Source organism: Lathamus discolor, chromosome 2 (assembly GCF_037157495.1).
Source record: "Lathamus discolor isolate bLatDis1 chromosome 2, bLatDis1.hap1, whole genome shotgun sequence".
Lineage (NCBI taxonomy): Eukaryota > Metazoa > Chordata > Aves > Psittaciformes > Psittacidae > Lathamus > Lathamus discolor.
Window position 1 is genome coordinate 133,658,985 of NC_088885.1, and position 15,214 is coordinate 133,674,198.

Here is a 15,214-nt window from a genome sequence, read left to right on the forward strand (position 1 = left end):
CAGAGGAGGGTCCACGTGGTTTCTTCAGCTGCTGAAAGCTCAACCAGTCCTCAGGGCCAGGACTTTAAAGCATCACAACCTCTTCAAGATGAGAAGTCTACTGAAACAAATTGCAATGCTATGCTAGCCAGAAATGAGAACTGACCCTCTTTACAGTCACATAGCCAGCTCCTGTCCTTCAGAAGAAGGAAACTGTATGAAATACCAGCTTTGCCAAGAGCAAACAGGTGTAACAGGATTTAAGGTTTCTGCAAAGTGCTTGTATTTGATTATTAATTCACAATTCAATCTTATTACTAAACATGCCTAAATGGAGAAAAACCCCTTGCTGCTTTGCCAAAAATCAGCATTACTTTATTATCCCAGCTGAAAAATAGCAAGAAAAAACCATCAGGATGGGTGAACTTCCTACTGCTTTTGAACTGAATGCAAACAGTTGGATTTTTGCTTAGTGTCACTTTATAGACCTCTGTGTATTTCCTGCAGTACTAGAGTCAACTAAGAATACCAAGAAGGATTGGGCACTATTTGTTGTATTAACAATTCTTCCTGAAAACATCAATGACTGACTGGCTATCTGGAGATAATATTAGTAATTACCTATTTAAACAGCAGTTAGTTTCTTTCAATTCTATAAAAATATTACTTGATAGCATATTTTGCAGCTCAAACTGTAAGAACATCCTCATCATCTACTGCCATTTTTCAGAATACTTAGAATGTTAGAACATTATTCTACATTTGCTATTTATGTCATTTTAATGGCCTTCCTAGCCACTGAAAAGGTAGTATTTTCCTTTCCTTAATCCTTACTGTTAGTTTATCTATAGAAAGGTACAATACTGATTATAAAGAAAAATGAAAAGAATGGCACAGCTATATCAAAACAGTAGTTAGGGGGCTTGTTCACAAAATGCCTTCTATTCTGATTGGAACGAAACTAAAAAGAGGACTATAATTCTTACCATGATGTGGTTTTAAAATTTCAGCATATATCAAGTTCCTTAAAGCAATCTGTATTTTAAATGAAAAATACTCTAAACTGAAGAATTTCAGCATTATGAACCCCAGGTTATGCTATCCTTACATTTCATATACCAATGTGTATGTAAGAAAGCACTGTACATACTGGACCTGGATAAATATTTCAAGTGTAGAAATCGGATCTATTATCAGCATTTTAATACATATAGAATAAATACAGATATGACATCTCTAAATCTATATTCTTACAAATATACAGAATACATACAGGTATACATCAAATGTATATATAAGTCAGAATACTGACATTAGTTACTATTAATTGCTATTATACTGAAAGATCAAATTAAAACTGTTAAAATCAAAGCAGCAAAGGAATTGCCTGCCTCTACAGAACCAATAAAAACTCTTCAATCAGAGTATATTTTCCACTGGAAAACTCTGAAGGTAGTTTAAACTTTCCTGTTTCAAACTACCTTTTACTTAGAAAGTTCTACTTTGCTGAGGCAGGAACCAGGATAACAGTCAATGACATTCAGAAAGATGGAAATCACCAACAGAGAGGGGTAGTTTTAAGAGACTGATCAGTTTTACTGCTTGTCATGGCAGAACAAGTGATGTCACACAACTGCTTTCATCTGCTTGACTTGTGGAGCCTGCTTTGTGAGTTGCTCCTTAAAATTTTCAAGGTGGTAGAACCTGACAGTGGTGAGCACAATACTTGACCCAAACATCATGAAAGGACGTAGAGGTCACTAATGTGCCAAATAGGAACTCAGACTAGGAGTACTAGTAAGCACAAGGCAAAAAAAGCCCAGTGGACTAATAGACTACATTTTCTCTTCCCTCTAAAAATTGCCTCACTATTCACCTTAGTAGAATTTTTAGTTGAGAGAGAAGATTTTCTATGCTGCTCTGAAGGCAGAAAGAAAGCTTTCTCCAATCTGAAGAATTTTGTGTGATCTCAGATTCTACAGAGCAACAAAGGAAATTTCTTCTTCACCTCTTCCTTGGAGTTTCTACCACAGCATTAGTATCTAAATCACAATATGGGAAGTATCAAGGATAGTTTCAAAGATGTTACCTGAGCCTAACCAAGCTTTTAGGACACCGAGTCAGTATGCTGACTCAAGTAGGAAACTTTTTTCTTTCTTTCCCAAGCCTTTTACTGCAAGATTACCTGACATTTTTGTGGACAGTGAAGAAAACCCCTTTATGATCAGATTTATTGCAGGTGCTCATTTGCATGGTTTACACAATAGAAAGAGAAGGGAAAGAAGAAAGTATTCTTTAAAATTAAATGGATTAACTGGAAGACATGCTTTCAGGTGTTCCTTTACAAAGATATAGTAGTAAAACTTATCAACTCTACTTCTGCCCAAAGAGAAGAAAACAGTTTTGGAAAGGAAAACAGTTTCGGGCAAAATTTAATCAACTTCTTTCCAACTAAGCAGTGGTAATTCTTATTTTCATCTGCTATTGTTTCTTTCTGTCCTCATACAAACAACAGTGGAGTTGTGAACTGTTTCTTAACATTTCTATTTTCTTGATTTCAGGGAAATTTTCTTAGTGGTCTCCTTGGGAACTTTATGGTGTCATTTTCAATCCCTCTTTCTGCCCTTGGGCCTTTTTAGGCTTTCTGAGAGGCCCAAGAATGACCTCTTTCCCTTCCCCTCCTCTGCTATCTCATGTCATGTTTTACCATCCTCTTCATTCAAAGAGTCAGACAGACTATCAGATCCACTGGGGTAAAAAAGAGAAGCAGCTTTGCTGTAGTCAAGAGTCTTTCCTGATTTAGCAACGAGTGTTCTGCTGCTGCACTGTTTTCAGAAACACTGGTCTGTTACAGTAAGATAATTTTAATTTGTAATGAGAGACATGGGCACCTGAGCTCAGCACAAAAAACTTATTATGGGGAATGCAGTCAAGGTAAGAAATACATACATACATATATATATATGTTAAATTTCTTTGAAAATTTCTTTGAAAATATACTTGAAAATAATGAAGGGAAGAAAGCAGACGTTGTATCCATTATGTTTCTCTGTGCATACATAATGTTTGTGTCCGTTTTCACATACATCTGTGTTTACAAACAGCTATTAAGTGCAATGTGTGCAGAGTATCATCTTGACTGACCTACTTTCCAGTTAAAACAAATAAATACAACACAAAAAAATCCAGTCTATCCTAAAGGCCAGAATCTAGAGAGAGTTTCTGCTCCTGGATAGAACAGAGACAAAGCAAGGAAGCAACAAAACTTATTTCTGAAAAAAAAACCCAAACCAAAAACCAATCCAAACCTAAAACCCAACCCCCCCCAAATATTTCCATGGTAAATTACTTAATCAAGTTATAGATTGAAATATGAGCATTAAATGATTTATACAAGGAAAGAATTTTTTATCTGCTTATTAAAAGGAAATTAAAATAATATGACAATATATCTGTGTCCTGCCTGTGAGGCAAATGGAACCTACTAATAAATAAATCACATATGCCATACAACAATTCTCCAACAATGATAAGTGACAATAAATGCATGTTTTTATTCCTGTCAAATGGATTTAAACTCTGAGCAACTGAGCACTGTGTTGGCAGCCTTCCAGCAGCCCCTGAGAAGCACTGAATTCTTGTAAGATGAAGATCTGGGCTGCCCTCATTCATTTGGAGGTGAAGCCAGATGAGATTTTAGCTTCCTCTGATGATGCATCTTGATACAGGTAATAGCATTTCAGACTAACATCCCTGTGGTCTGCATTTCTGCATTATGGGCTTATGACATCTTTTATTTATGTAGATTCCTAGGGATATTTCTGCTTAGATAAAAATTTTGCTTCCCTTTTCTAGTTCAGAATAAAAATAACACCTTCTAAGCTGTTTAAACAGCTAATACCTTGACAATTCAAACAGGAATATACTGTGTTTAGGAAGACTGCTTTAAGGGGTACTTTTTAAGAGGTACAGCAGAGAACAAAAATAATTAAATGAATTAAGACACAAGAAAAAAAAGTAAATTGAGGTTTATGATACTAAATTTGAAAGATTTTTCTCTGTTGTGCTAAAAAGTACATGCAAACAGCCATTTCCACAATAGCAAGTTCCGCAGCAGGAAATATTCTGATCATAAATCAAGAATTCCTTCGTTACTTAACCTGAATACTCAATCACCACTCTACTACTCTATCTCACATAAAAGGTGTTAGTAAATCATTAGAACAGGAATGTGTTTGCATACCATTTTCTTTGTGGACAAAGGCTCCCTGAGGAGATTCTGGGATACCTTTCCATATTGTGATTGGTTTGGGATAACCAGGGTCCATGGATCTCATTTCTTCACTGTACCTCCAGTACCTGAAATGTTTTATAAAGAAAAAAATCATTTATAAGAGAGCAGCTGAGTAACTACATATTTCTACCTTCTAATGTTGCTACATTCGTTAGCCACAAATGGGAATTCTTGACTTTTCTTTGAACATACTACCAGACTACAAAGAAATCTATTTGCTGACTGGACAACTGTTTCGTGTAAGCAGAAATATAAAAGACATATGCACTTTGACAACTAGATCAGTATGCATCTCACTTATAATTGCAGTAATTCTGATGCCTCGGACTTCTACATGGTGACAAGAGATGCAACATATGCAACAAATATATTAATGCTTTAGATAACATTTTAATTATGAAAATGACAGTAGATTAAGATTAAAATACTCCCAGCAATCCTAATTTAACTCCTTATATGTATGCATGACAGTAGCTTCTCATTTCATTATCATTAAATAGATACAAAATTCAACCTGCTTTTGTGCCTTTTTTTGTCAGCTAGGCCTTTTCCAATTTAAAAAGCTTCAGAATGCAGCCCAAACATGTAAGAAGTATTTACTATTATCTAATACTTACAGTTACTGTTGATTACTTCTTGCTGGTTCTAAGAATTAGCATACTGTATCTCTAGTACCTCTGTGTATTCTGATACAATATCTGGGTGGGTCATTTGGCTGTTTTGATTAGCTCCACTAATTTAGAGCATGGTTTCCTGGGAGGATTCCCCCCCAAATCAGTCTTATTCATGTAAAAATTACATTAAAGCAGCCACTCTACATTTCAGGATATCAAAAGCCTGAAAAAGTATTACTTTCCTTCATAATCTAGTCACTGCAAAAAACTTGACCCTTTTTCTTTTCATTTGACTTCAACTTTCAGAAATCCTTGTTATGATTGTTCCTGACATATTAAGGAATCCTTACATGGATGATATTTTGTCCCTGCAAAGGTACTTAAGACACTCTAATCAATTCACATATTAATCTTTTTAAAAAACAAAATGGTTTAAATTCCTCTGAATTCTCCCTGTGGGGCAGTCTTTTGGCTTTAAACTTTCAATTAAATTAAAAGGTGAAGATTTCAAGTGGGTTAAGAGCTGGCAAGTTACATTAAAATCATTTGTAGTTATTTTTTCTTTCTCATGCATAAATTATTTTTATAGCCTGATTCCTTAATCTAGTCACATATGCACCAGTAACCAGCCAATGATGCTCTTTATTTTGAAATGTAACATCTTTCTTTTTCAGACTCAACTACTGGCAGCAAATTATTTAGATGGCTTTCTTTTTCACTGTGGAAACTGATTGCTTGAAATGATACTTAGTTTTTTTTTACTTGGTTATGTGCTTTCCTCATCATGAGTGCTGGAAAAATTTTTTTTTTTTTTTTAAAGCTTTAATATTAAAATTGTGTACAGCAATTTGTAGTGCAATATTACAGTATTGCTAATAAATTATCAGCTGCAGTGTTCTAAACATATCCTATGACGTACATTAATTTCTTCAGAGATCCATGAATACTATTAGTGTCCCAGAATCCTAAGTACCAAACAGTAACAAAAGCAGTCATTATATTTTTAATAATACTAATACAGACATTACAGTTATTAATAAAGAATGATTTGTCTCTGAGGACTCAGAATTTGCAGTGATACATCAATCAAGAAACATAGCAACATCCTGCAAACCCATCAAATCCATCAGTCAGGTAACTTATTTTTATAGACAGGGAAATGAAGACACAGAGACACTAAGTGACCAGTACAAGTCTCTTTCAGGATTCAAAAGTAACTCAGATTTTACAATTTTTTTCTGTTCTTTATTAATCATAAAATTAAGTGTCCCTTCAGAAGGGAACTGCAAGATTTACTTAAAAATAATTCCAAAGGAACTGTTCAAATTGTTCTTTCGTTTCCTGGCTTAGCTGTTATTTCCCTTTCTTACCCTATTTTTAAATAGTAGTAGAGAAGTAATTTTCACTGACCTTAAAAAGCTTTGCATCATGCCTTGCCTGTTTATGTGACAGGGTTTAGAAATGTGTGTAAAAAGGAGCAGGTAAGAGTGTTCGTAACTATATAAATTTGACTACTTAAGTTCATATTTGTGACAACTATGACTCGCTGATGACCTATAAAAATTTTTTTTCCACTGGACATACATATATACTTATAGAATCAACTAGGTTGGAAAAGACCCTTAAGATCATCAAGTCCAACCATTAACCCAGGACTGCCAAGAGCACCACTAAGCCATATCACTGACAGCCTCCTTTACATGGTTTTTGAACATTTCAGTATATTCACACAAATATGATTTAGGTTATAAGAAATGTGCTTCCTTGCATAATTCCTATACCAACCTATCTCCTTTGAAGAAGTAGGTTTTCCCAACATCTTCCCACCAAATTGCTGAATCAATGCCATGGGAAGGTATTCCGCTTCCAAGAGTTACCAAATCATGAGGATAACCTGGCTGGAGAGTAGTGTCCTTGAAAACCCAGAACTTGTTACCTGTACAAAAGCATATATACACGTACATATATGTGTGTTAGTCTTCAGTACTATCAATATTAATATTAATACATACTGAAGAAATAAGAAAGACTCCCAGAGGGCTACAGTGGTTCTGCCAAACACAAATGAAAAATGTTCTGTCACTACAGATAATGCAAAATTAAATATGCCTTACAGATACCCTGCATTTATAAAGCACCTTCAGTTCAATAAGTCCACAGAGCATTTTGATATCAACTATATAGGGTTCAAACCCAGAATGAAAATGAAATCATCTCAAGAGGCTCTGTGGCTAGTAATGTAATACATTTGCAGCAATGATACACATCAGTTTTACATTTTATAAGGAAAGAAGAGTGAATGTTAAGACACAACGAGGTGAGAAAGCATAGAAATAAATAAGAAATAGAAAATCCTAGCCTCACAGAGACCATATACTTTTGTTACTTTGCACTCTCCTGTTCCTCAAGAAATTAAATTACTCATGAAGGATGTACAGATTATTCAGATTATTTCTGAAATGATCATAGAATTTAAAATATTTTTAATTAGATTTTCTTTACTGTGGCCTAAAGACAAAACTGCAGTTCTGAAATCCCACAGCTGAAAACCTTGTGTTTCTGAAATTAACGGGGGTTGCTTTTAGTACCAGTGGCAGTAAAATTTAACCTTTGGTTGTGGGTGACGAATCATTCAAAACTACCCACTTGACTTTTACATGCTAATAATACAAGGTAAATGCATAACTCTTAGCACAGTATCTACACAAACCTCATGTTACCTAAACTGTCTTAAATCAAAAAAATAGCCTGGTGCCCATAGGTTGAACCCCTACTGTGCATCTACTAACTAAATATATTCTCTATATATGGGTACCCATGTCTACAGAAGCAGCAATTGCACCAGTGTTTGGTAGTATTGCCCCACCCCCTGTCCCTGTTTTTGGAGATGATGCTTCCTGTGCTCTCTCTTGTAATTGGATAGCTTAACTCACTAGCCCACAACTCCAGTTTCCCAGCTTCAGTCTGCTCTAGCTTCCTAGCTAAGTTCTTCTTCCTCACTGAACACTTCCATGATTATCTCACCTCATCTCATATTAAGCCTTTAGTCTAACACTTTCCCCAATAATTGTGCCTCTCCTCCTATTCTTGCAACTATCTTCTCCTTTTTACATTTTTTGCTTTCTTCTAGTTCTTCTTCAAAATACACTTCTCACCTGTGTCATTTCAGTAGAGACTTCGCTTTCAAACACAGACAGCTTTGGCTGAAAAAAGGGAATAAAGATCCTCATATGCCCCCTAGAAATAGGGAAAAGGGAGCATAATTTGCATTTTAGTACTTATCTGAAGAGCTTGCTTTGAGGCCTGTTTTCCCTTTGTACTATGTCATCCAGGCCACAGGGACACTTTCTGAGCTAGACTATAGGCTCCACTGTGTAGGAACCATGTGTTTTTTTCTTTTCGAAGCACTACCTTCACCTGTGTTTCCAAAAAACATTGCTATTTTTAGTAATAATAACACTGAAGGAGTTGATACTCTGACATCATATACATATTCTGAGTTACATCACAGAAAGGTCTAGAGAAGGTCCATGAACATATATATTGAATTGGCCTATTGAATACTTCACTTTGGTTAATCCATTGTTATTTATGATGATATTTAAAATATTAGGGGAGAAATCTGAAAATATATTTTGCCCAAACATATTTGCAAAGACATCCTAAGAGATAAAATCATAGCTGTTCATATTAGCCATTGCACTTACCTGTAAGGCTAGGCAGGCTGCTACAAAGACTTACGAGGTTAAGACACTGTGCTACATAAATATTTTATGAGGAAATGTAATATTAGCCCAAAGATCGAGGATCAGGTGTATGCCACTCACCAAGAAGGTAAAATGTAGAGAGCTGTTTTGCGGTTGTTTTTATATTTTAACTATCCCTCAGTGGTATTAAATGTTTGTTTAAAGTGAGGGTCTTTTTAATCTCCCTGTTTATGCTGTAGTGATTTAAAGCATGTTTACATATTATCACAGTTTTAATTAGGAGAGGAGATATAGTTCCAGTCCCTCCCATGCTGGGTTTCCAGAGTAAATTTTCTATCAGCTTCTTTACAGCTGCTTGTCACCCACTTCCAAGCACAAACACTACAGTTTGCTCAACAGATCCATCTTTCCCTCCCTTCCAGTTGAAGGAAGAAAAGATTCAGTAAGTATGTGCAGAGCCATTTGAAGTAGTGAAAATAAAAGAGACACAGAGAATAATGAAGAATAGTCATGGAAAGCTGAGGTCTGTGCTGTCTGAGGATTAAGGTCTGTGCTAACGTGACACTTATTTTTACTGAGATTCCTTACAAAATTCACTTATAGGGTTTGATTATGACAGGGGTGAGCATCTTCAGTCATTCACTGTCCTGCCCCCCATGTGGTTTATCCTTCTGCCAATTCACATGACCGGACACAGAAGGCTTCAGATGGTAATGGCAGTTTCAAACGCAATGATAAGAGAAGTCATGCGTTTTGGACCTTACCAGTTGGTAGTTATGGTGTGAACAACAGATGGTAACCAGTGAATGACACTGAGCCAGCTCATTTCTGTTTCAAAGATCATTCAAAATCACAGCTGTTGCACAGCACTGGGAGACATATTCTGTGATGTATGTAATGCTATTACCTTTCTCTGGACTTCACAAGGAACAAAAGTGACAGCAATTGTTAGGAACATTATCAGCTACAACATTAACAAGATCAGGTCATACCAAAACAAACAAGGGTTGAGCATGCACCACTATAAGTGACTGAGCCACATATTTGTTGCATATTCAAATATACTGAAGTAGAAGGAAAGTGAAGCTGTGGGAATATATGACATAAAAAACTAAATTCTTCACATAATTTCTTACTAAAAAGCAAATGCTTTCTGGTTAAATTGTGAAAAGGTAAATTTGACTGTTTTTTACAGAGACAGTAAGTCATTGAAAGCTCTAACATGTGGGAAAGACTTCTATTGATTTGCTTTGGAAGAAATGTTTAGTCTGCTAGGGCTGCGCTGACTGTTAATGGGAAGGACTATACATAGGAAATACAAATGTTTTATCTGGCTGACAATTATTACTTCAGGGTTTTTTTGTTTATTTGTTTCAGAGGGTTTTAGGTGGTTTGTTGTTGGCTTTGTTGTTTGATTTTGTTGTGTTTTTTTCTGCTTAGTTTCTCTCCCTCGACTGAAGGAAGTGGATGGCTGTTGATCAGAGGATTTCCAAAAAAGACAGAAAAAATTAGAAGCTTTGAAATTCACAGCCAAATGTTAGGAAGAGTTAAAGCTGAAATTTAACGCAAATGTTACTTTACTGTGATGAGAATAAGCTCCTTTTATTTCAAATTATATTTATGTATTTTAAAATGCATTAAAAATGAATTCTTAAGTCAGTATGCATTCACTTAGTTCGTATTCCACTTCCAGTAGTAAATATTCAATACACTTCATTAATCGTGTTTATAATGGAAATTAAAAAAATATATTACAAAACTAGAATAATTATAGTTTGATCCTTTTTATAGATAACTGATGCCTTTTCAGAGTCCTAACCTATCAGCTTGGCAGAAATCACCGCTGTATTTATTGCATAACGTTGTTCTTTAAAGTCTAGTTGACAGGTTGTTACTCTCACAAAGAATAAAGCACCACATGTTTCATGAAGTCTGGCCAACCTTCAGAATGTTTCATCTCTCTCTGCTTTTATTCCCTAATGTAAAACCTAATATAATAACAAGCAGAATGGTAAGGTTGCAAGCTGGGAATGAAGCAAGTGATAAAAAAGTCAAAATGTCTTACTTTTTGAAATCATGCTTTGTTAAATACCACCACTGTAGGGAAACAACTGAGACAGATGAACTGTGATTGCAGTTATTTGCAGTTTCTCAATATCTACCTTTGACATTTGAAAAAAAATTCTGGAAATAAAGAGTATGAGTATTGCTATGCTTTACTTAAAATACTGAATATTTAACTCCAGATATTCTTCAGACTATTTAACCACCTACTGACTACTGCAAACAATTATGCAGACCTTAAATGATAGTTCTTCATTTGTAGAATCAGAATACTGAACAGTTGTGCTCCGGGGTTGTCAGCAACCAAGTTTTTTGTTCATCTTACACACAATTATTATATGTGTGTAGTGCAAGACCTATGTGGGATTTAGCATATAATCACTGTAAGTTTAACTGTGATAAAACAAATTCTTCAAATTTTTAGGAATTATATTTAACTGAAACTGGTGAAAAATTTAATATCTAATTCTGATTTTTTTTTTTTTTTCCAGCCACCTTTGCTCTTAATTTTAGTCTTTCAAGCCAGGATCAAATGTCTTCATACTAGTATCACCAAATTACTATTCATGCTTCCTTTTTTCTCATTCTATATTTATTTCCCACATTAAGTTTTTGTCATTTCTCTGCTCCATGATCTGACAGCAGTATAGTAAATTTACTTTTAAAACGAAACTGTCAACAGTTGTATAAGTGCAGTTGAAAGTTATGATGGTGGCACTGCTAGTATGAGTTTTAGAGCAGCCTTTCTATTGCTGCATTTGGTTTGCTATAACATTCAACAGTGCAGATGGCTTGACAATTTCATTTTTAGTACCATATAAATTCCCACAGATACACAGAATAAATTTTATTATTCACATTTTCTCATTAAAAAGAAAAAGTATTATTCTTGTGTCATCTTCTTATTATCATTCAGCATGGACACCAGCAATGAATAATAACAAGAACGTAAACATCTGGTTTTTTTATTACCAGCCATCCACCAGATTGTTATGCACTTTACAAGCATTATGAGGCACAAGGCAGGCCAAGTACCTTAAGCCACCAGAAATGAGCAAATTTCACTTTGCACTACAAGCAAGCTGATGAATTTTTACAATTGTTTACCCTTCTGTAAATAAATACTGCTATTTTTTAAAAAAGTTAAAATGGTAAAACAGAAAAAAATAATTAAACCAATGAAATTTTAAAAGCAAAAGAGACACTTCATCCAATAGTCTTGAAATTAATTCAGTTTGACTTTCTACAGACATCTAACACTTTATGCATGATTTCACTGGTTTCTTAAGTATTCTTAGTTGAATAATGTCAAATAGTTATAAATATACTGATAGATTTTATTAGCACAAGTTAAAAATAATTACATTTCTCATAGCAGAAACATTAAAAATTTCAAAGTTTACTAACTAAATGTACTATCCAGAGCTGCCATCATGTATCATCTGTATATAGTTCATATTTTACAACATAGCTCCTATGAAAAAAAGTTAAATGTATTTTTATACATTTATCAATCTCTATTTATACTACTGTAAAGACGTCTATTAGTATCATGAATCGAACTGTATATACACAGGGAGAAAAAAGTCTAATGCTGATAAAAAACCAGTATCTAAATAAGATCTAAACCTGTTCTATAATTTAAATTAATTGTTTCAAATTTGATGTTTGCTGTCCTGAAGACAAGGATTAAACAAATCAAATAGAGCATAGATCATTGAAAATAAATGAGATTTGTGGATTTCTAAAGAGATAAACAGGATGTATTAATCCAGGATTGTTCACAAGGTCTACCATGAGTGCATCTTAAAAATGTCACCTGCCTAACAGAATATTGTTTATCCTAAACTCATGACAGTGTAGGCATGTAAAGAGAAACAAGGTGGCAATTACTTAGTAGCAACTGCAGACCAGCAGATTGGCTTACTCCTTTCTTCACCTTCCTCAGAGAGTAGAATCACTGCTCCTCAAGTTAGTCATAGGAGGCAATTTCACACTAGCAAAAAAGCTTCCGAAGTGAGTGAAAGAGGACAATGGAGATGGAAGGTGTGCCTGGAGCCTTCCTTTGTGCATCTGCAGAAGAAGCAGTGGCTTTCCTGAAAGGAGGATATCTACACACTGACCTGTTTCCCCAGCACACACTGAAGATTCAAGACACTATACTTTTCAGGACATTGGATGTTAATGATAACTTAAGAAGAAGTTTTGGAATCTTTATTTAAAAATCCTCAGATAAATGCTGTCTTCACTCAAATACTGACCAGTCTTAAAATAGTGATGTGGAAAATGTTCTTTGAGAGGAGTGCACAGTGACATTATTCTAGCCCAAGCTCTGTGATGGCGCTCACTCCATTTTTTCTACTTTTCCTCTGAATAGTGGATGCAAATGAACACATCTGTATGCTAGACTTCAGATTTTAATCTCCTTCTAGAATTTACTTGGCTTGACCAGCTTTAGATCGGTAAAGCACACTACCTGGATAACATACTTTACTCGCTCATCATCTTAGCAATAATCAACTTGTGTATTTTTAGTACCTTTAGGAGGAAGACATATACCCTTTTTCCAGAAAGACATTTTGTGAGGGAATGGAAGAAACAAGACAGTGATTGTTACCTACAATATATTGATATATACTTCTGCAGTCATGTTCCACAAGGCAGCTGAGACCCCTGGTTAACATGAATTTTCAGGGACACACACACATATGAAAGACTTGGCTGAACCTACTGATTCTGTTGCAATGCAAAATAAATGAATTACATGGACAGACAAACAGCTTCAGGTAGATACAGGAAATCATGAAGAGGAAGTGGCAGAAAAGAAAAAAAAAAATCAGAAAAATTGCAAAAGGAAATACAGGATTTTTAACCTTGGTAAACAAAGGGACAATACTGATGTCACTGAAAAAAATAATTTAAGGACTTTCAGACAGAGGTGGAAAAATACCTGCAACAGAAAATCCAAATATCATATCAGCTAAAAAGCACAAAAGTAGCTGTTTTGAAATCAGAGAGCATAAGCTGGGAATGATGAGGAAGGAAAATAACATAATATTCTGACTTCTAAGAGCACAATCCTGCTGCCTCTGTTTGCTTTGATTAATCCTAATTGTTAAATTTCCCAGATACAAAATAAAGAAATGCTTTTATTTTATTTTATTTTTTGTTATCTATAATTTAGAGACTACTGAATCAACCAACTCTAAGACCTACCAGGAGCCTGTCAGCACTGGGTGAAGAGCTAAATAATGATAAAACATATTTTGAGGTCACTGGGAAGGAAAAGAAAGCTGGTAGAACAATAAGCTTGGCCATTTCTGTCTGAAGTTCAGTATTATCAAGGTACAGGTCTGCAAAGCACAGGGTAGTTTCTTTGTTCTATGTAGCAGTGATGAGCAAGGAAATATCTACAGAATAATATTTATATACTTCCATGTCTCATGGACCAAAAATCAAGCAGAGGGATGGAATCTGAAGGTACCTTGATCATGATTCCTGATCTTATCAACTTCCCAGGGTTTACAATATGAATTTTATTTTATGGCGAGAGAACTAAAATTACATGTTATATTGAAGTCATATAAATAAAGATATTCTATATGGAATGTAATTTCCCTTAATATCCACACAAAAATACAATTTCCCTATTAGTAAAAACATAAACTGCATCTGTATTGTACAGTTGTGCAGTGTTTCTGGATGTCATGAAACATTTTCAATTCAGCATTCCCAAGATGATAATGTTTCTGTAAGGAATGAAATATTATTTCTATCTCCCTGTTAATGATTCCACTAGTAAAATATAATTAATTTTTATATAACAACTTCAAAAAAATTTTACTTTTTTGTAATAAGTTAACAAATGAATCACAACACTAAATAGCTGAATAAGTTTTCACATATCTATTCAGTTTTTTTCTTTCTTCTTCTAAATCATTATCTTATAAAACATATTCTACATGGTTTGCACCCTTTTGTTGCTAGATGGGTATTTATTTAACAGACAGAATAATTTTCTTTTAAACCTAAGTTAGATGCATGTTCAAGAAGTCTCATTTTGAAGAGCAGCTGATGATGGGATTGAAACTTTGAAAAGAACAATTAGCAACAATTTAATCCTCACATTTTCTGCATTTTTTTCCTTAAAATTACTAAACATGTATCTAAAAAATAGACTTATTTGTGCCACCTGAAAATCCTAACATCACAGTCCTCAGATGAAATAAATGATATATATATGTAGCAGAGATACCATTTAAATATATGCAGATTTCATTTGTAAAAAGGAAGAAGAGCAAAGAGAATCACAAAAACAAACAAACAAGCAAGCAAACAAACAAGGTTATGGTTTCATTCTTGCTTCCTAATCCACATTTCTCAAAAAGGACTCCATAGTAGATCACTGCATTACTATGTCTCTTATTTATACTTCCAAATTTAATTTTTACTGAATATGTAAATGATCTGACACTCTGAAGGGTAATAATAAATTAAAGCTTTAGTTTCCAAAACGAGATAACTCATATAGTCTTCATTTAGCTACCAATTTGCAA

General features: G+C 34.4%; 1 protein-coding gene across 1 annotated transcript in view; it reads right to left on the bottom strand.

The window, feature by feature from the left end:
* MMP16 (matrix metallopeptidase 16) overlaps nucleotides 1-15,214 on the bottom strand; it is a 193,736-nt gene that overhangs the window by 11,651 nt on the left and 166,871 nt on the right. The window contains exons 8-9 of the mRNA XM_065668539.1: nucleotides 6,673-6,823; nucleotides 4,223-4,338 (exon numbers count right to left, since the gene is read on the bottom strand). Of these exons, the coding sequence (XP_065524611.1) occupies nucleotides 4,223-4,338; nucleotides 6,673-6,823 (267 nt within the window). The remainder of the gene's footprint in view (nucleotides 1-4,222; nucleotides 4,339-6,672; nucleotides 6,824-15,214) is intronic.